Here is a 23,145-nt window from a genome sequence, read left to right as displayed (position 1 = left end):
GTCAGACCAGAGACGGCCTTCTCTATGGTCTAGTCACACCACCAGTGTCAGACCAGAGACGACCTTCTTCATGGTCAAGTTTCACCACCAGTGTCAGACCAGAGACGGCCTTCTCTATGGCCTAGTCACACCACCAGTGTCAGACCAGAGACGGCCTTCTCTATGGCCTGGTCACACCACCAGTGTCAGACCAGAGACGGCCTTCTCTATGGCCTAATCACACCACCAGTGTCAGACCAGAGACGGCCTTCTCTATGGCCTAGTCTCACCACCAGTGTCAGACCAGAGACGACCTTCTCTAAGGCCTAGTCTCACCACCAGTGTCAGACCAGAGCACAACGCCAAAAGGCGAGCAGTACAAGGACAATGCCACTATCAGAACATGTATGGCTCGGGATGAGCAGCTATATGATATTATCAGAGCTAACATGTTTGCATCTTCACCACAAGTACCGTGTGGTAAATGCAGACTTGAGTCGATGCAAAACGGTCTCTATTTGGTGTTTGAACATCTAAACACAACGCCTGTATTATTGCCAGAAAAAACCGATAACATCTATTCTTAATTTGTCACCCTTTGATACTGGAATGTCCGGTGATGCATCGACTCCTCATGACCCACTCGCGGGCCGCTGGGCGGCCTTCAGTGCGGCCCACAACACCACTCAGCAACGTGAAGACGCCACACAAAATGTGTGGCGACCCCTCAACTCCTGATGATTCATTAATTCCATTTGAGTACAAACTCGCTCCCCGCCAAAGAGGGCATCGCAATACTTTAGAGTTTAAATTCAACGAAGGCAGTCCTACATTTAACATCAGGACACACACAAATATATATACACGTGACGTCTTATCGTCGTCGAAAGTGAGTGATGTACAACTGGTCTGGCAGTAACACTGGGGGGAATGATGATGATGTCGGTCTTACTGGTAGGAACCTCCTGGTTACACCACCAGCCCACAGGGGATTATTGTGTCCGTCCGTCCGTCGTGCATCCAAAAATGGGAGGGGTGGGGCTGGGTGGGGAGGGGAGGGTGGGGAGGGGCTGGGTGGGGGGTGGGGAGGGGCTGGGTGGGGAGGGAGGGACATGGTGGGGAGGTAGGGGCTGGGTGGGGAGGGAGGGGCTGGGTGGGGGGTGGGGAGGGGCTGGGTGGGGAGGGAGGGACATGGTGGGGAGGTAGGGGCTGGGTGGGGAGGGAGGGGCTGGGTGGGGGGTGGGGAGGGAGGGGCTGGGTGGGGAGGGAGGGGCTGGGTGGGGGGTGGGGAGGGGCTGGGTGGGGAGGGAGGGACATGGTGGGGAGGTAGGGGCTGGGTGGGGAGGGAGGGGCTGGGTGGGGGGTGGGGAGGGAGGGGCTGGGTGGGGAGGGAGGGGCTGGGTGGGGAGGGAGGGGCTGGGTGGGAGGGTGGGGAGGGGCTGGGTGGTGAAGGCGGCCACGGCACACACGAGGGGGTGGGTGGCCACCAACCACGTGCGGCCATCTTCACGACATTTCCCCCTCCACGTGGAGAATCAACAACACGCGTTTGGAGTATGGCAGCTGCTCTCAATCTCTACTTTATAAGCCGCCAATTCGTGGGTATTGTACTCTTTTTTTTAGGAACAGCTTTTTTATTTCTCTCCACCATCCCAGGTCCCCACTCGGTCCCCACCCTTCACGACGCCGGCTTGTGCCCGCCCTCACCACGTGGTGCCGCCGGTGACCCTGGCCACTGACCGAGCAGCCCAACGTTCCTACCCAGCCCCCTCCGCAGGAGAATGTGTTTTGTCGCGTCACCCGTGGCTCATTGCATCTCACAACACCGCACGTGCAGTACAGACGAGCATTAGCACATTGAGGGCGAATGTTAAGTCGGTGAAACCCTCTGTAAGTTAAATGATAAATACATACATCGATAAAGGGTACAAAGACAACAACAGATTGAACAACAAGTTCTGACAGCCGAGTTCAATGTATGTTTATATTTAAGACCGAAGCAGGATTTCTCCACAAAACTGGCTGTCACCTGATGATGCTACTTGTAATTACTGACGAAACGTCGTACTCCAATTGTAAATGTTGTGGCTTCTCTCCAGCACACCGGTTAGTGCTGAACTCGTAATGAATCTGCGCGTTTTGCTTTCGCGACAGACCTTACCAATTGCCTGTCGGGTGGTGGCGGTTTAACGACACACTTGTATTCACGCGGTGGAACTCAAACACCGCTTGTGTACACGTTGATCTTTCACACCGTAACGCAGTCAACCGTGAAAATCAGCGGCTGCGGGAAAAACTAAATCGGGTTTCAGATCGTTGGATGGTCGAGCCTCGCGAGCCTTTCATGGGACTTCCTCTGGTATCGAACCCCTCTCATTATTATTATTACACTCATTATTATTACACTATTATTATACACTCTCATTATTATACACTCATTATTATTATTACACTCTTATTATACACTCTCATTATTATACACTCATTATTATTACACTATTATTATACTCATTATTATACACTCATTATTATTACACTATTATTATACTCATTATTATACACTCATTATTATTATACACTCTTATTATACACTCTCATTATTATACACTCATTATTATTACACTCTTATTATACACTCTCATTATTATACACTCATTATTATTATTACACTCTTATTATACACTCTCATTATTATACACTCATTATTATTACACTATTATTATACACTCTCATTATTATACACTCATTATTATTATACACTCTTATTATACACTCTCATTATTATACACTCATTATTATTACACTCTTATTATACACTCTCATTATTATACACTCATTATTATTATTACACTCTTATTATACACTCTCATTATTATACACTCATTATTATTACACTATTATTATACACTCTCATTATTATACACTCATTATTATACACTCTTATTATACACTCTCATTATTATACACTCATTATTATTACACTATTATTATACACTCTCATTATTATACACTCATTATACACTCATTATTACACTCTTATTATTATACACTCTTATTATACACTCTCATTATTATACACTCATTATTATTATTACACTATTATTATACACTCATTATTATACACTCATTATTATTACACTATTATTATACACTCTCAGTATTATACACTCATTATTATTACACTATTATTATACACTCTCATTATTATACACTCATTATTATTACACTATTATTATACACTCTCAGTATTATACACTCATTATTATTACACTATTATTATACACTCTCATTATTATACACTCATTATTATTACACTATTATTATACACTCATTATTATACACTCATTATTATTATACACTCTTATTATACACTCTCATTATTATACACTCATTATTATTACACTCTTATTATACACTCTCATTATTATACACTCGTATTATTATACACTCTTATTATACACTCTCATTATTATACACTCATTATTATTACACTATTATTATACACTCTCATTATTATACACTCATTATTATTATACACTCTTATTATACACTCTCATTATTATACACTCATTATTATACTCTTATTATACACTCTCATTATTATACACTCATTATTATTATTACACTCTTATTATACACTCTCATTATTATACACTCATTATTATTACACTATTATTATACACTCTCATTATTATACACTCATTATTATTATTATACACTCTTATTATACACTCTCATTATTATACACTCATTATTATTACACTATTATTATACACTCTCATTATTATACACTCATTATACACTCATTATTACACTCTTATTATTATACACTCATTATTATTATACACTCTTATTATACACTCTCATTATTATACACTCATTATTATTATTACACTATTATTATACACTCATTATTATTACACTATTATTATACACTCTCATTATTATACACTCATTATTATTACACTATTATTATACACTCTCAGTATTATACACTCATTATTATTACACTATTATTATACACTCTCATTATTATACACTCATTATTATTACAATATTATTATACACTCTCAGTATTATACACTTATTATTATTACACTATTATTATACACTCTCATTATTATACACTCATTATTATTACACTATTATTATACACTCTCAGTATTATACACTCATTATTATTACACTATTATTATACACTCATTATTATACACTCATTATTATTATACACTCTTATTATACACTCTCATTATTATACACTCATTATTATTACACTCTTATTATACACTCTCAGTATTATACACTCATTATTATTACACTATTATTATACACTCTCATTATTATACACTCGTATTATTATTATACTATTATTATACACTCTCATTATTATACACTCGTATTATTATACACTCTCATTATTATTAAATACTCTCATACACTCATTATTATTACACTATTATTATTATACACTCATTATTATAAACTCGTTATTATTATACACTCTAATTATACACTCTCATTATTATACTCATTATTATACACTCATTATACACTCATTATTATACATTCATTATTATTATACACTCCCATTATTATACGCTCATTATTATACACTCTCATTATTATGATACTCATTATTATTACACTATTATTATACACTTTCAATATTATACACTCATTATTATTAGTATACACTCTCATTATTATACACTCATTATTATACACTCATTATTATTAAATACTCTATTATTATACACTCATTATTACACTCATTATTATACACTCTCATTATTATTACACTCTTATTATTACACACATTATTATTACACGCTCTTATTATTACACGCTCTCGTTATTATTCGCTGTTATTATTATTACATACTCTTATTATTACACTCTCTTGTTATTATTATACGCTCTAGTTATTATTATTACACGCTCTCGTTATTATTACACGCTCTTGTTGTTATTATTATTACACGCTCTAGTTATTATTATTACACGCTATTATTATTATTACACGCTCTCGTTGTTATTATTACACGCTGTTATTATTATACGCTCTAGTTATTATTACACGCTATTATTATTACACGCTCTTGTTGTTATTATTATTACACGCTCTCGTTGTTATTATTACACGTTGTTATTATTATTATACGCTCTAGTTATTATTACACGCTATTATTATTACACTCTCGTTATTATTACACGCTGTTATTACTATTATTATTACACGCTCTTATTATTTCACGCTCTTATTATTTCACGCTATTATTATTATTATTTCACGCTATTATTATTTCACGCTATTATTATTATTTCACGCTCTTATTATTATTATTTCACGCTCTTATTATTATTTCACGCTCTTATTATTATTATTTCACGCTATTATTATTTCACGCTATTATTATTATTTCACGCTCTTATTATTATTATTTCACGCTATTATTATTTCACGCTATTATTATTATTATTTCACGCTCTTATTATTATTTCACGCTCTTATTTTACTGTCAGTTGTCGTATCCTCAAATCTTGTAACTCAATTCCAACTTTCTTCCCAATATGGTGTCGACTGCAAACTTGGTATAGGTATGTCATACTAATGACAATTACTATATTCTATCATTAACATTTATACATATACATGTTTTAACAATCTTTTTTACGGGTCTCATTGTCCACGCTCAACTCCCGTTGGCTGTAAATCACCACGGTCCCTTACGTCTTGGCAAGCTTCGGGGAGCCACGCCGAGGGGCGGGGCATGTGGAAGGAGGGGGGGGCGATGGGAGCACGGGGGGGAGGGGCGATGGGACCACGGGGGGGAGGGGCAGGGAGCACGGGGGGAGGGGCGATGGGAGCACGGGGGGGAGGGGCGATGGGACCACGGGGGGGAGGGGCAGGGAGCACGGGGGGAGGGGCGATGGGAGCACGGGGTGGAGGGGCGATGGGAGCACGGGGGGGAGGGGCAGGGAGCACGTGGGGGAGGCGCGATGGGAGCACGGGAGGGAGGGGCGATAGGAGCACGGGGGGGGAGGGGCGATAGGAGCACGGGGGGGGAGGGGAAGGGAGCACGGGGGGGAGGGGCAGGGAGCACGGGCGGGGAGGGGAAGGGAGCACGGGGGGGAGGGGCGATGGGAGCACGGGGGGGAGGGGCGATGGGAGCACGGGGGGGAGGGGCGATGGGAGCACGGGGGGGGAGGGGCAGGGAGCACGGGGGGGAGGGGCGATGGGAGCACGGGGGGGAGGGGCGATGGGAGCACGGGGGGGAGGGGCGATGGGAGCACGGGGGGGAGGGGCGATGGGAGCACGGGGGGGAGGGGCGATGGGAGCACGGGGGGGAGGGGCGATGGGAGCACGGGGGGGGAGGGGCGATGGGAGCACGGGGGGGGAGGGGCAGCTCCCTGACGCTGTGGCAAGCTGCGGGCCCACTTCCTGGAGTCGTGGAGTTCTGCCATTACTCGTACGGTATATTTCATTAAAGCGTGTTTTTTTAAAGTATTTTAAAATATTTTTTTTTATTTTTCCACACGTTCCAGTAACACAGCTTGGGATGCGATTCGGACCTCGTCCATACGATGGCGGGGGGAGGGGAGATGCACCCAAAGACCACTCAAGTAAAATGTTTGAGGTTTGCGTTTGACCCTCCCGCTCACCTCCTCCCAAACTCGTCTCCAAAGCTATTGATTATTTGGTAACCCTCCATCAGTCTCCTAAGCCAATGCCGAGGTCCGACTGCGTACCCTCCGTCCTGCGATGTAACAATCAACCCACCCATCCATCTCACACGAGACCATTGGAATCGACCAGTTTACAGTGGGCGCCTATACCCCCCTGTTCAGTGCGTTCACTCCTTTGACGCAGTGGTTCTTCTCACGAACTTCTCAGAAGAGGACGACGGCACTTTCGCCGATAAAGTCATCAGCAGTGTGAGGAGGCCCGCGACACATTGAACCATTGGGTGTGCTATGCCTGGCCTTCATAGGTGCCCTTGTGTACAGAAGGTCGTGGGTTCAATCCCAACCCCAAATTATATATTTGGATTTAAAGTTTTCGTGACCGCAAGGATCCATCCTCTTTGGTTCTTTCGGTAAAGTCACGTAGGTGAAAAATAATAAAATGAAAATAACTCATTTAAATCACGTTTCAGGCGCAACACAAACGTCCGTCCACCTGATGACGGACGTTTGTGTTACGCCCGAAACGTCGTGATTCGAGTTATTTTCATTTTATTATTTTTCATCTACGTGACTTTACTGAAAGTATATATATATTTGGAGTTGGCATCTGTGTGGTCGCGTGGATTTTTCTCAGTCGTTCGGGTTTTCCCTCTCCAGAATTATAAACGCCATGCGTTTGGCTGCCATGTCCACATAATGCATGTTTAACTTATTTCGCACCGTACATGGCCAAACGTGCTTATCGTAGGTGCGATAAGCCACTTTTTTGTTGTATTATTTGTGATTGCCAGGTCGATTCTGCAAAACGAACTATGTAGCTCTGTGAGCCTTGCCTGGTAATGTCAAAAGGGTAAATAGTTTCGTTTGTCATCACCACCGTCGCTCTAACGAGTCAACATTTCTCACCCGATGAGCTTTCAACTTGGTGGCGTCTCCAGTGGTGTGGTCTTATAATAAATAAGAAACGCATACGAGTGAATTTTTTTTTATTCAAAATGGTTTATTTTACGGACTGCAGACACTTGTGTAATGTATTGAGTTAATGTGTACTAAGAATGAATAAAAGTATGACTTTAAGAACGAAGAGTAACATTTTTTTTCTTAAATGGCACATCAACAATTTGATAAAAACCGCATCAGCTCCGACGAAGTACGGGTATTTCACGTTCGCTACAGGACAATAACAGACATTTCTAATGAACCTCAACTGGATTTTCCATATGCATAAACTTCATTCGGGCGTGCCTACACGGGGCCTCTGGAATTACATTATTTCAGTCGAATTATTTAGCCATAAACGTCCCTGCACGTTGGTTTAGGTTTCCTCACGGTGTTCTGTAAGATTATGTACACACATTATTATTACGGGGGCGGGCGGTTAAGTCGGCACAAAAGCAGTACATTTAAACTTAACATGCACCAAAACATTTGAACTGAATTTTGCAAGAACCACAATTGTTGCTCTTCATCAACAGACTTCACTTAAAACAAAACCACACCTATATATTTTGTTTCAAGGGATTATTGCTGAACTAGAAACGAATAATTTGACCGATGACTTGGGTTTCCAAATTAAAAGTTTACACGATATGAGTCTGTCCGACCCTGCTGTGTTGGCGCTGAGTTCGATTCCCGACTGCTGGGTGAGGGGGGGTTGACTGCTCACTGTCTCCACGCTCGATTATAAACCAAAAACGGAGAGTGGGGTGCAGGCACACACACACACCACTTGATATCAACGGAGGTCGCGCACACGGAATTAAACTTCATGCTCCCGTCACGGAAATGTGGAATTTCCCCCAACAAAAAATGAAGATCACACACACGCTGGACCCGCACGATGTAAGGAATGATTCGACTGGTTGCAATTGTGCGCCTTTGGCGGTCTATAAATCGCAATTTGCATCAATTTAATATTCCTCATTTATTCCCTGCCTGCTCACTCGTCTGTGTGACGACGAGGTTATTTTTCCACGTGATTATCACCTTCACCACCACCATCTATAGAACGTTAGAATTTGTTTACCATCACTTGTGAACAAGGCGAGACAAAAACAAAAGTGTGAATGGGGGGGAAAAAAACTGCGCACCAGCAAGTCACGCCTTTATTAACAATCGCAAACAGAGACGCCACTTGTCAATGACTTGGAATGTTTAGGCAAAGATATTACAGTTCTGAATTTTAAACGGGAGCAAATTACGCAGGGCCTTTTGGTGGTTCTGGCATGGAATGGTTTGGGGAGGGCTTTCTTGCGGAGCAAAAGCAAAAATCGCACAAATCTCACGGAGAGAGAAATTGTTCTCGTGTTCAACGCCTAAAACAATCTTGGAAAACGAATTTAAGAGTTGATAATTGTTGCATATAAACTGTCTTAACTAGATACCAGGGAGTACATTTCTAAGTGGGTAGTTTAATTTGGAGATTAAAATACAAAATATAATATACTGCAACCATGATCTTTACAGGTAGCACCACTTACGTCCCGGGATGCACGGCCCAATTTCAATGCAATCCGATTGCACTGCAACCCAATAGATTCGTGGTGAAACACTATGCAACCGCGTGCAATGTAATCAAAGGCAATACTGCCAGACACACACACCTACTTATAACAAAACAAATGCAAAGATACCCCGTGTAGCCTGAACAGACTGTTGGGGCTAGTGCTGTTCGCGAGCAGCACCGATTAAGGGCGGCACGGCACACGAGGGGTGGGTGGCCAACACCACGCCCAGCCACTATTGTCTCCCTCGTGGTGATGTTTACAAACCACACCAGGTACTCTATTGACGCCGAGTCGACCTAGGGGAGGCTCGGGACAGCGTCAGATAATTATCGTTGCTGGTGTTGGCCATGAGCGGGAATCTTAACTCGGGTCGCCGGGTTCGTAGCCCAGTGCGCTTACCACGACACGACCACTCCCCACAACCCACACTCAAAAGATTCCCTCCCCATTTAGCCATATACATACCATGTCAGTCACAGAGATGAGGCTGTTGCGGTAGATGTTGGGTTTAACAAGGACAGGGTGAGAAATGAAGTGAGAGGAAGATTCAAGGTGGTAGAAATCACAGAATGAGAAAGGCTGGTGTGGTTCAGTCATGTGGAGAGCAGGAAAAGTATGTGGGTCAGAAGGTGCAAGTGATGCAAGTGGAAGGAAAGATCAGGAGGAAGGCAGAAGAGGTGGGGCGATATGGTGCGGTCGGACACGGTTGCCCGAGAAGCGGGAAGAGATGGCACAGGACAGGGCAGTGTGGAGAAGGTTGGCAAGGACAGCGGACCCCATACGAGTGGGACAAACTGCGTGGAAGATACTATTAAGCGAGGCAGCTATTAAGGCAGATATTGCCCACGAAGGAGTAACGTTGCCCACCAGCTGTCTCGGCCACCTTTGTCTCCCCAGTGCTGATGTTTACATGCTTCATTAGCTACTCATTTATGGTTGGGTCCACTTAGGGGAGGACCAGTGCTGGCTCAGATATTCGCCACCGATGTTTGCTTGTGGCCGAGTGATCACACACGGGTTCGCTTACTTGATCAAGAGCAGTGCGCTAACTACTACAAAGACACAGATACCCCGTGTAGCCTTAACAGACTGTTGGGACAAGTGCTGTTATTGAATACCGATGAAGGCTGGCACAGCACACGAGGGGTGTGGTGCCCAACACCACGCCCGGCCCCCTTTGTCTCCCCAATGGCGATATTTACTCCACACCACGCTCCACCACACAAACGCGCGACTAATTCGCTCACCGAACAGGCCAATGTTGGATTGTGGTCACGGCCCCGATTGACAAAAAAATATTGGATTTTGCCTCTCGTCCACAGGGTGGGGAACGGGCGTGGCAACCTCCGATTGCATGGGGCAACGGACGATGCAAAAAGCGTGGCAATTTTGCGATGCGATCAATCCATCACCTTCACGCCAGGCTCACGTAGATTGCAGTGAAATTGCTGTGCACCTTAGGTCTTCAAGAAGCAAGGAGGGGGGACATCTCATATATAGTAAGGAAGTTATGGAAGGGTGCGCTCCTTTCACACCACCCCCCCCCCAGAGTATAAGCAACGAGGTTAAAAAAAACTTTTAGGAACACCACACACGAGGCTTAATTCACATTCACGAACTCAAAACTCTAAACAGACGGGACTCGACGGCACTGCTGCGCTCACATCACCAAACTCCCGCCTGAATTGTCTATCTGAAACGATAACTGAATGGGTTTTCACCTTTAAAAAAAAGGGAGAATTAACGGTTAGCCATTATTTAGGCTGACTACAAGGGAGGGGAGTTGTGGCGATCGCGAACAAGGTGTGACGAATTAAAAAAATAAATCAATCTCCAATTATGGCCAAAGTGAGAGTGAGAATAAAAACAGGACAATTCTGAGCCAGCGGTGAAAGGCGTTGAGATGAGCGAGGGGACAAACCCCTTTGGGTGGGGGCCCTCAAACAATTTACCACCTCTGCCTTCATTCCCCTAATCGTCTCCAAGGTTCGGTCGCTTCTCCATCGGCCAATTCCAACAGGGGGAGACAACAGCAGCAGCAGCAGTGACATCCGTCATTCAGCTTGGGTCACTAACGCACAATGCTAGCAACGACAAAATGTTAACCACGAATAAAAAAAAATGTGCTAAACCACACGCTGCCATCTGTAGCAGACGTGTGGGAGTGCCGGTGGTGGTTGTGCGCCACCACCACCGGCGCCACCAAACAGAGTGCCAGCAACTTCCCAGCAAAGCCAACAACGCAGACTCCCTCCCCCCCCCCCCCCACAACGTCAACGTGGCGACAGGAATTGACACAGGCAGAGGGGCGGGGGGGACAAACTTAAAACAACGTCCATTAACACAGTCTTACAGCAGACATGATAAGAGTCACAATCGTAGTAATGTTATAAGGCAGTGTTAACAAAGACAGGTAGCCAAAATATTTTAGGTTTGTGCTTGTACAACACTGCAGGTGCCTTAATTGTTCTGCAGGAAGGAGCAATTACAAAGTTGAAGAAAGAGATAGAGGCTTAGAGAGGTGCTGGGTTTGTGCAGAGTCGTGCGACAGCGATGTCGATGGTGTGGGGTTTAGATGCACTGATGGGAGGAGTAGTGGGGAGGGTGGAGGGGGTAGGAGGAGGGGAGGGTGGCTGGAGGCAGTGCAAGTGTGGAGAGAGTTCCTTGACGGGAAGAGGACCGTGCGGGCGGCTGAGCGGAAGGGTATGACGCCGCCCCTTACAAGTTGTGCAACTCTTGCAGGGTCTGTTCCAGGGCTTGGTTCAGCTTCAGGTTCTCGTCCTTGGCGTGACCCAGTTTATCTGCGCACGGAAAAATTACCGAGTGGGAAGCGGGGGGCGGAAGGGGAGGGGAGAGGCGACAGGGCAAGTGAGCGGCGTGACGCTCAGGTTGAACCACAATTATAACACCCCCCCCCCCCCCGTGACGTTTACACAAATACAGAATCGGAATATTTATTTATACTGAAAGAATCTGATGAAGTATAAATATCTTTTTTCACAGCTATCCAGCAGCAACCGTGCACTTAAAATATACAGTATATTTTTTTTAACTAGGTAAGGCCCACTGAGTTGTATATCTATTTTCATAAGTGACCTGGCCACAAAGGAGAGCTCAACGAAGTGGCTTCTCACGTGGACATTTATAGCAGCCAAATACTCTTAATGTGCGTTTCTAAATGCGGAGAGGAAAACCAGAGAACCCAGAGAAAAATCAACGTGACCAAATTCCAAATATATAGGCGTCAGGGTTGGGATCGAACCCACGACCTCCTGCATACCAGGCGAGGGAGAAAACATGAACTGGGCGCGCAACCGGGCACGCTGCTGCTTGTTCGGTTGTGGAACCAACAACGTGACGACTCTGGGCCTTGACAGCGTGTGCCCCCCCACCCAGTCACGGTGATAAATTCCGGAGTCGTCGTTTTAAATTTCCGCGGCAAAAAACCCAGGGGGGGCAGAGGACGCAGCTCCGCAGCCAGAGAGAAACACACACGCCGATGGCTGCCGCAGGAAAAAAAAAAATGGAAGCGTAACTAAAGTTGGAGCGTTCTCACGCAAACCAATCTGTGTTGTGCATTGTGCCTATTGCAGCAAAACAAAAGTTGTACCTAAATAGGAGGCCAGTCTCTAAAAATGCAACAAAAAAAGGACATCAATCGGCACCTCCGATTCGCACGGTTGGCTACGTACGGTGGTGAAAGAAGTCCACACGTATATTAATAACGCCAAGGCATTGGTTCGACATTATCAACGTTGATTAAACACTTCCAAGTCAACATTGGACTTCACTCCAGGGGGAGGTGCTAAGAGAGGGTAGGAGACCACCCCCCTCCACCTGATGTCAAGTCCCAGAGAATCAACGGAGACATGACGCGACTCAAGGGGAACATCGGAACAAAGAGACGCTGGTGCAGGGGAAGTTTGTGTTGTGTGCGCGACACACATTTTTGTGTCACGTGTGCTCGTATGCGCACAGCAGTGCGTCGCACGAGAATGTATCGCAGCAGCTGTTAGACCATGGGCCAGTGCAGTTCTGTATTACATTTTAGGGATACAGGTTTCTCTATTTGGCGCATAAAAGTGGAATGTGATAACGTATTAATTAAATTGCCAATATGAAGATGTCGGTACAACTCAGGTTTGCCACATCAGGTGGTACCAACAAGGTAAAGTAAACTATTTTTTATTTTACCAGGTAAGGCCCATTAACTACGTAGCTCTTTTTCAGAAGTGACCTGGCCACAAATAATAGCTCAACAAAGTGGCTTACCACGTGGAAATGTATAACAGTCAAATACTGTAAACCCATTTTGATCCTATAAATGTGTGGGGAAAAACCGGAGGACCCGGGAGAAAAATCCACGACCACTGAGAGATAGACATGCACAAATATGCAGCAGGCGTGAGGGTCGAGATATTTGGTCTGAGCCCATGGACTAAGCAATGAAGGATAGAGAGGAAGGGAGGGCAGGTACCAGACCGACTTAGTCGCTGAATTCATTCAGCAAGACTCTGAGCTCGCGCGTTAGCACGCGGTTACTCTCCTTCTCCTTGTGGTAGCATTCTTGGGAAGGCAGAAAAGCAACGCAGATAAGGGTTAGAAGCAAGTCAAAGAGAGTGAGAGTCCATTTCCCCCTTGAAATACAGGGCAAGAACTGTAAAGAGCAGACGCGAGATTGTAACCAAGTGTAGATTACAATAATTAATAGGTATCCATAATAGGCGAAAGCCTACGTGTTAAAAAAATTAATAGGTATCCACAACAGCAAGCAAAACGTCCCAAGTGTGTTATTGCTACGGGCGATACCAAGCCACCGCCTCGCTTATCAATGAGAAGTGGGGGCCCCGAGTTACCAACGTGGAGACTCCAAGTGGCTTGGTGGAAGAGCTAGCGGCTAGCAACTGGAAGGTTAAAGTTCAAACACTGGTTGTGAAAGGGTCCGTTGGCTCAGACCATCATCCTTCCGGCGAGGGGGGGTCGAGAAACAAAGTTGTAATTTGCGGACCAAAATAAAACCGTGGTTGTTCTGTGGGTAAACTTACCGCCGCCACCATCTGAACGTTGAATTAACATTGGCTCAGGGCCGTAAGCACACGATGCGGTGGAAGACAAGGTGTAACGAGACGCAGATTATCCTAAATAGCTTCTTATGCTTACGAAACACGTACATCATGTGCATAAAAGCACACTAGCACGGTTAGCTACGTACGGTACAGAAGTTAAACAAAAACAAAGTGATTTCCACATGCGGTCTTATGGGTTCACACAAGACCCGCGCAGCCTAATGGGCTGCTACAGTCCGCACAATAGAAAAAGAATGGACGCGGGTTAAATCGCAACAATTTTCTGGTTTCATTATCGATGGGAACCGGTGTGAGTAGGTCTCATCAAATGATCATTGTGGCAATGTGCATGAATCACACAAACAATGGCAGCAGAGTACATTAAATCTTCAGAGATAGAAAGGACATTAAATTAAATATATCTATGATTGGTAGTGTAGCAGTGGTAGTGATTGTACTGCACTGAACTATGAACCTGGCAACCCACGTTTGATTCCCAGCCGCAGCTAACAGCAGTGGCCAAGTGATAACTCAACCAGCATGGGGAAATACAGTAAAAACAATTCCGACCAAAATAAACTGAACTATTTTTTATTTTACCAGTTAGGGCCCACTGAGCTATATTGCTCTTTTTCAGAAACGACCCAGCAACGAAAGATAGCTCAATGAAGTGGCTTGTGGAAATTTAACGCAGCCATATACTCTAAACGCACATTTCTAAATGTGGAAGGAGAAACCAGAGGACCCAGAGAAAAATCCACGCGACCACGAGAACTCCAAATATACAGCAGGTGTCAGGGTCAGGATCGAACCCACAACCTCCTGTATACCAGGCGAGGTAGTTAACATCTCCTAGCCACCGCGATGATGATGAGAGACACGCAAACTCCAAATATACAGCAGCAGGCGTCAGGGTCGGGATCGAACCCACAACCTCCTGCATACCAGACGAGGTAGTTAACATCTCGCCAACGTCGTGGCGCCCCTAACCCACGGCACATTCAAACTTTTGTTTTGCCTTGTGGTTCAATATTCAATTGCTCAGGCGCAATCACCATGGCACTCGCGTCAGGCTAGGTGCACATCGAGATAATCGATGCGCAAAGAGCACGCTCCGCTCAAACGCCAGCAATAAACGAGGATAAAACGCGGCAATGTATCACAAGCCGAATGTAAACATTGCATTGGGGACTTAGGTGGGGAGTTCCTGCAGTTGGATAATTATACAACCAGTTCATAAAACGATTAAATAACACACAAAGACCTTGTGTCTCGTTTATCTAAAGCTTTTGTGACTGCAGGGATTCATATTCTTGGTTCTTTCGGTAAAGTCACGTAGAAGGGAAACAATAAAAAATATATTGTTTTATATTTTTTATTATTTTATTGTTTCCCTTCTACGTGACTTTACCGAAAGAACCAAGAATACCTTGTGTCTTGTTGAAAATCCAACTTGCAGCAGAAACGGTGATGTCAATGCCTTTTGGACCCATGCATGGGGTGGGGAGCAGCTTAGGTGGCTGTCGATATTGCCCTGGTGCCAGTTTAATTTGCTTGCATGCCCTGGATACTGGTCTAAGGGAAAATGTATAACGGCATTAAAATGGTTACATATATGGGGACCTTTGTGTCCCCATATAAATATAAAAAAACTATGTTAAGATGGTCAATGCATATTTTATCAGAGCATGTTTTGCCACAAGTATGTGTGGTTAATGCAGACTTGACTGATACCTTGCAATAGGTATCTATTTGGCATTTGAACATCGTAACACCTGTTTCATGCGTCACCTAGGAAAAGTACATGGCTCGAGTAGGCATAATAATGCCCTGTTGTGAAAGCGTTTCCACTTAACGAGCATCAAAAATAATAAAAGCGTTTTGATGATTTGCCCAGAAGTCTACAGGGCTTCGAACTTTTCACCAGGGTGGGGAGATTAACTACCTCGCATGGCATACAGGAAGTTGTGGGTTTTATCGTGATCCTGACGCCTGTATATTTGGAGTTTGTATGTTCTCCCCGTGGTCGAGTAGATTTTTCTCCAGGTCCTCCAGTTTTCCCCCCCACTAAATCAACATCACACGTTAAGAGTATTTGGCTGCTATACATGTTCACATAAGCCACTTGATTGAGTTATCATTTGTCATGGCCAGATTGTTTCTGAAAAAGAGCCACACAGCTCTAAGGGGGTATGACCTGGGTAAAATAAAATAAAAAGTTTGTTTACTTTCTCAGAAGTGCGGCCAGGGCTGCCCTGAGAGGGAGGCTAAGGAGGAAGTTTACCTCAGGCCTCAAAGCAGACAAATGCAAATCTCTCCACAGCTAGTCGATCAGCCACCTACTTGCTGTGCCTGCCTCTACGATATAACTTTTTTTGCCAAAACTGCTGGGGAAGTGGAACCAAGAGAGCGACGCAACGAGTCCTTACTTCTTCATTGAACCCCATGACATGGGGACTGATTCAGCTCAGCGTGAAGCCTGAAAGTCGGCTCGAATTACCAACCAGGGTTTGGTTACACATAAACTTATTTTGTTACTTAAGTTCTCCACAACGACAGCAATTATTATTAGTATTGTGTTCGGGTTAGTTTAGCATGACCTGGTGACTTTTTTCGCATAGGCACTCTGGGCCCAGCCCAGCACCAGCTCTGAACCAGCAGCCAGCAGCTCTCCCCCCGCTGGCTGTGGACACACGTCACAAGTCCGTGGGGGTGGCGGTGACGGATGGATGGCGTGGTGCAGGATAGGTGTAGCCCACAAGCAACGCTCGCAATGTAAACGTACAAGCCAGCGTGTGTGCGGGAGAGCAAGGGTCTGCCGCACACCTTGGGGAGGGGGTTTCCGGTACTCGCACTGTGGACGGCATAACCCTGTGGTGCCAATCTTTCCACATCGCCACAACGCAACCGCCGCACACGTTGCAGTGCAAAAAACGCACATGCGGTTCCCAAAAAAAAATTTGCATTGAAAGGGGAAGGAAAAAAGGCCCGTGGGCATACGTAGGAGTGGTTGAATGTTTGGGGAAAAAGAGTTTGAAAAGGATGAGCAGGTAAAACAGAGTAACTTTTGTGCAGACGTTATAAAGTCTGATTGTGTATTCGTAGATGACGTATAAAAAAATTGAGTCGAGGGAATCCATATAAATCTGTACAAAATGCACTCGACAGACCAGCACTGTTTGCAAATTTCAAAATATATATATATTTTTAAAACACCTGGACAAATAATTTGCAGAGAAAATGCACTGCGAAGAAGAAGTTTAAAGCGCAGGACAAATAATTCTTCAGAGCGTGGATTAAAACCTTGCGCACAGGGATCACAAAAAAAACCCGCACAGGTTCAAGGTCACTCATCATTTTCATGTTCCATCGCGCATCAATTGTTACCTTGGGCGTAGTGTGTAAGTGGCAGTGTCCAAAATTAAAATAAGCAGAAAGCCAGAAGGGAAAGAGTTCTCACTGCCCATAGAAAACAACCAAAGAAAGAGCACACAGAATCGCAGATGAAGCTGGAGTTTTTATTAGAAGAACATTGCAGGATGGAAAGTGCAACGCAAGACAGGAGGAGGAAAGGGGACAATGATGGCAAAAGAGTGGCAAGTTGCCTGGTTCCAACAAGGGTCAAATGTGTGCACGATAGCGACATGGTTTTGAAAAATCCTCAAATCGACCGCCAAACTCTGCAAAAAGGTGCCACAAATCCGGAGCAACCACCAGCGGGCACCACTCCCATTTACCGAGTATTTGCCATTGTGCAGGATCCACCGATTTTGCGTCGGGTTCGGCAGGGGCCGATGACACGTGTGTGTGTGTATGTGCAATGGAAAAACGAGAGACTGGCAGGAAGACATGAGGAAGGAAGGCCAGAGGTGGGGGGAGGAGGGCAGGAAGGGGCCCGAATCCAGCGAAAGCAGCAACATCCAGGATCCCCCAATGGAGAGAGACCATCTTGAAGATTTAACTACAACGCGACAAACACAAGACATGTAACGCAGACAGAAGGCAACGTTAAAAGCGGATACGCACAAGCAACGGTCGTAATAATAAAAAGAACAGTGATGGAAAAGTGAAATATAAATAGCGCACGAGCCCTGAGCAAGTGGTGAAAATTGCACTCTCCTTTAAAAAAAAAAACGTTTGATTTCCGACAAAGCAGTATTAATTTGTTGACTCAAAGAGGGAAACAATTAGAGTTAACCCCAAATCCCCACCCCCGTAAGGATCTAATCCCATAATCTTAACGATGTGAACCTGCAACAACAGCATGAGCAACCGAACGCTGCAGTTATAAAACACATTTCACGTTGTTACTATGGCTACTCAGAATTGCGTAAGCTGATCAATTCGTTTGCTACAAAGAGGATTCCGTTAAAAAAAACGCTTGTTAGAAGCAAAAACCACACCACATCTGTTAAAAGAGCGCGGGCATCCACATTACACGGTTAATAAAATCAACAGCAAGTTAAAAAAGTCGCCGCCATCCGTAATTGATTGAATGCCCCAGAGGGTTTGTTAGGGTCAGCAGTGCTCACAATGACCTGACTGATTTAATGTGTTCGATAGGCACCAGCGGGGGGCTGGGGGAATCTCATCAAAGCACCGTCTATATATCTATCTTTAAATGGCAATAAAAAAGAAATGGAGCGCAGATGAAGAATTATTGAGTTTTAAAGACTCTGTGCTAGGCATGTGCCTGCTGCAACCACAAGGCCATAAATTAAGCGGCAAAGCAATTAAACTGAAAAGTTGCCAATCTTTGTAGTAATAAGCAAAGCAAAACATTTAATAAAATCCCACTCCACCAATGCAGTTTGCAATGAATATTAACGACACCATAAAGCAGCTGGTGACAACCATCGAAAATTACGGCTTCTTGTCAGCACCGCATTTTAATTAAATTATGGGCATAGACGGTTTGGATTATACATTTTTCTTCTTCTGAATGCGAGGACATTTATTTGTATTTGCAAGTGGTGCCTCTAAAAATTTTTTAAGGTTAGAGGTTTATGAGGAGCATATTAAGAAGGAAAACATAATTTGACGTGTGGGTAAAACGGTTCACACACTTCAAAACTATTTTTCCATCGTAAATATAACAAAAAATCCGTGACCAACAACAAGGGGGCTCCCATTTCTGAACGGACTTCTCACCGTGTAAGCAGAATTTTAACTAAGCTACTTATCTATCGCTTGCAGATTGGCCTTGACGTGACGATTCTGCGGGGCTCTAGCTGTCGTGAAGATAGCGATGCGCGGAATCTCAAGCGACGAGACAAGTGTGCCAGATTTAAACAAAACTGGAAGGGAGGAAGCCAAGTTAGCAGGCAGCAGCAGCACAACAAAGAAGGGCAGAGCAGGAAAGGAGTATTTACATCGAGGTCATGTCATTGAGGGCAAGATCCAGCTCCTCACTCACAGACTTGTATTTCAGTTTCTGAGCATAGACCTCGTCTACGGGGGAAGACCAGACATACAAAGCAGGGCATGGAAGGAACAACATAACAAGAGATGCAGAAAATTAATTAAACATAGGAAAAACAGCAGATGATCAATTAGGGAGAAACAGCATGAGGGGGATAAGTGAGGGGATGAGGGAGGGAAGCTCCCCCGCTCCCCTGAAATCAAACACAAAGTTGGTGTAGATGAGTGTTCTTCATTGCAAGGCCCGCGGGACACTGGCGAGCCCCTGGTGGCCTATAGTGCGGCCCCTGACGTTCGGCCCCCCGACAAGACACACGGAGTGAAAACACTCCCCCCCATTATCACTATCGTGCTGCTGGCAAACCCCCAATTGTTTCCAATGTGTGGCGGCCCTCACACTGATGTCTTATCGGCAAAAGTTCCCCCCTCCCTCTGAAAATTAGCGAAGAACACTGGAGTAGACGCACACACACACACGAATGCAAGTTGTAGTACAATTAAAATTCGTAATGCGGAGATATCTGGATTTGAGATTTACCCACAATAAAGTTTAGATTGAGAGGTAATCATGAAAGCAACCAATGAGAGCAAGCGTAAGTGAAGTACGGTTGGAAATGTTAACTCACAAATGTTCGAAGCTGAAAATAAAATTACTTTTGCGCAAAAAGCTAGCGCATGTGTTTTCTTAAAAGGTGACAAATCTTCACCCGTAGCCCAAATTGTTTTTCTTCCTAAAAGTATATTGATAAATACCAGTCCAAAAACTGCTGATGTGGCACAACTTTTTTGGCCAGCAATGGACAAATATTTTACCACTACTGAAAGGAACCACTGTTCCCCCCAGAAAAGCATTCTAAATTGACCTATTGCTAAAATTGTTGTAGCAACTAGACAAGCTTGTGATGAGGACTGCCAAACACTTGGCATTAGAGTCGTTGTTAAAAAACTGGGCGTGCAAAACAGTGGCCGGGATTGTGGTTAGGGACACGGGGCCATTGTAACAAGGGGGGCGTGTGGGTTGGGTGCGTAAGCCCGACCCCAAGGACCTTCAACAACAAACGCATCACCCACTTCAAGCCAGTGCTTCCTGCCAGAAAAAATGCGGCTCTTGTCAAATGGTATTCTCACATGGCAGACCTGGTAGTGGGCTGGTCGCGAGAGCGAGGCACCAAGCCTGAATTTCTCCTGCATTATCACGAGCTACAAAAACTCTGTTATAGTTGGCTCACAAGGGTTACAACACTTTCAACAACTTCAAAGTTTGTTAAAATAGTTGCAAGGTTTGATTTCCTCTCCAATCATGTTTGAACGTGCTATCGGCATAACATTAGGAGATTAAGAACTTTGTAATTATGAAAGCTCAGACAACTTGACAGAACTATTTGACGATTTGACCAAGGCAGTTTGGGTGTCACGCTGAAATTTATGTTGGGGGTGAAAAAGATAACGTAGGTTTCTTTGAGCTGCCTCCACAGAACAATCCCTATGCTTGATCCTTGCTACTGCACCACAAGGGCAAGGCACACACACACAGGCATGCCTCCTTCCCCCCACCACGTACGTTCGCTAAGTGGGTGCAGATTTACGAAAGGTTACTACTGGGAGCCGAGGCCGCGTTGACAAAAACATTTTTCCATGAGCTCTCTGATGAGCGAGCATCAAGCCACTGGGCACCTGTTTTCCCTTACGCTTTATATCACCACCATACATTTTAAGTGCCACGCTGATGAAAACAACACCTCGCGCACAACCTTCAACTTCTTAGACGAAATATTAGCATTAACCCCTCCCGCATGGTCAACTGGAATAGTGCAATAATCCTCACTTCAAAACGACTCTGCCTTGAACATTAGCACCAGCTTAAAACTGAAATATGAGGTTTGCAAACATCTTTCTCAATGGTTCTTTCGAACTATAATTAATCATACATATCCAAAATGGTAACATCAGCTGTTCAGGGTGCCTCATTTCTCTCCTGCTATTTTCAATCTTTGTTGAGTGACTTTAGTTTCACTCAAAAATTATCAGTGATTTTCCAGACTGAGCCAATGTTGAAGATTCCAAATTCCATTATCGGGGGTGGTTATATCCATGAGACAACCACTTTACTTCCCCCACAAAGTGGCATTCATTTTATCGAAACCAGAAGGGTGGACGGGCCGAGTTAACCCCCAACTCGCATTCTTCCAACTGCGAGCCCCCCCCGTCCTCTCTCGCTCACCCATCCAGACCGGATTAGCTTCATTGAACATTTAAGAGGTTTTTTTTTATTGTCTGCTGTTATTTTGGCAACTCAGTAACCCATCTGAGTGCAATTGTCTGCTGTGGACAAGAACTGTGGCGGGTGATACCTGAAGGGGTCCTGATCTCACCAAGTCTGCGCAAGGCAGGAGAGGGTAAGCTGCTGGATGTGGCATGAGCACTAGCAAATGTTGGCTTCAATGTACTAATAAACCGAGCAGGCATCGACTTCCCTCTGCTTATAATTCCCACCTTAGATTACAACGAAGCTGTCCTCTAAGATCCACTCACGTGTACCCATTTGCGGAAATCCTTTGTACCCTGATTATTTTTTCCATGTCCGTCTCGATGATATAAATTACAAAAAAAAACACAAGGGTACCATTTTTAAACTTTTGTTAGTGTTTTGGTTAAAACTATAAAAACTGTTAAAACTTTTAAACATCGTTGTTCTAGAGGACATGTGTAGCTTTAATTTGATAACAAAATTGTGGGTGTGGGACCTGTGTGACTACAGAGGAAATGTATAAAATGCCTCGTGGGAACTGAAATTATTATGTTTCCAACTACGGAACAAAGTAAAAAGCAGTGTTGCTACAACTCTCCTCAAATATCACAGCCCCTTGGGGATGTTCAATCACCCAGTGAAACTCACACGCTGTAGCTCACACATGTACCTCCCTCAGCTCATCGTGCTATGCATTCTCGGTTGTTCGCACTATGCCATGCGGCCAACACAAGTGCGCGGGGCCCAGTGCCTCGTGTACTATTCCACTAAAACGCATTTCGGAAACCGGAACCAAACTATTTTCCCGAGGTCTTCTCGTCCAACAGACTGCACACACATTACTACTTTACTTTCACCCCTGCGTGAGGGCATTAACCTTGCAAAAACTCTCAACCAAGGAGAGGAGACTTTGGCACACAATCAAACTGAGTGGCAACGGGTAAGCGTGAAGAGACACGGTGCTATATTTAAGCACCAGAGGCCACGTGTTGTACACGGTGGCAAAACTGATGAGATGTCCCCTCAGGACGTATCAGCTGCGGGCAAAGTTACACGGAAGCAGGGACGCTGTGAAACAATAAAAACGGACTGCGACGTAATCACCGATCTTGCTGATCTTAGCCAACCAAATGAAGGGGGCGTGTTATATCATTACTCGATCGCTGGATCGATTGGCAATGAGTCGACAGCGATTAACCCGGTATTTTTTTTACGTGTGTTTATTATAGCTTGACTG

At 44.5% G+C, this 23,145-nt stretch overlaps 1 protein-coding gene across 6 annotated transcripts in view; it reads right to left on the bottom strand.

Moving 5' to 3' along the window:
* Nucleotides 1-8,729: 8,729 nt before the first annotated feature.
* LOC116955038 (uncharacterized) overlaps nt 8,730-23,145 on the bottom strand; it is a 51,603-nt gene continuing 37,187 nt past the window's right edge. For 4 of the 6 annotated variants that reach the window (XM_032975979.2, XM_032975977.2, XM_032975982.2 and 1 more), the window contains 2 exons: nt 19,612-19,690; nt 17,737-18,200 (listed from right to left, as the gene is read on the bottom strand). In XM_032975979.2, coding sequence (XP_032831870.1) covers nt 18,197-18,200; nt 19,612-19,690 — 83 coding nt within the window. In that variant the 3' untranslated portion in view covers nt 17,737-18,196. Of the gene's footprint in view, nt 11,975-17,736; nt 18,201-19,607; nt 19,691-23,145 lie in introns of those variants that run through there. The other 2 variants (XM_032975978.2, XM_076052774.1) reach the window with 2 other exon arrangements.

Source organism: Petromyzon marinus, chromosome 57, assembly GCF_048934315.1.
Source record: "Petromyzon marinus isolate PM22_M1 ecotype Great Lakes invasive population chromosome 57, UKy_Petmar_22M1.pri1.0, whole genome shotgun sequence".
NCBI lineage: Eukaryota > Metazoa > Chordata > Hyperoartia > Petromyzontiformes > Petromyzontidae > Petromyzon > Petromyzon marinus.
The sequence above is the reverse complement of the archived record's forward strand: the minus strand, read 5'-3'. Positions and strand labels throughout refer to the sequence as shown.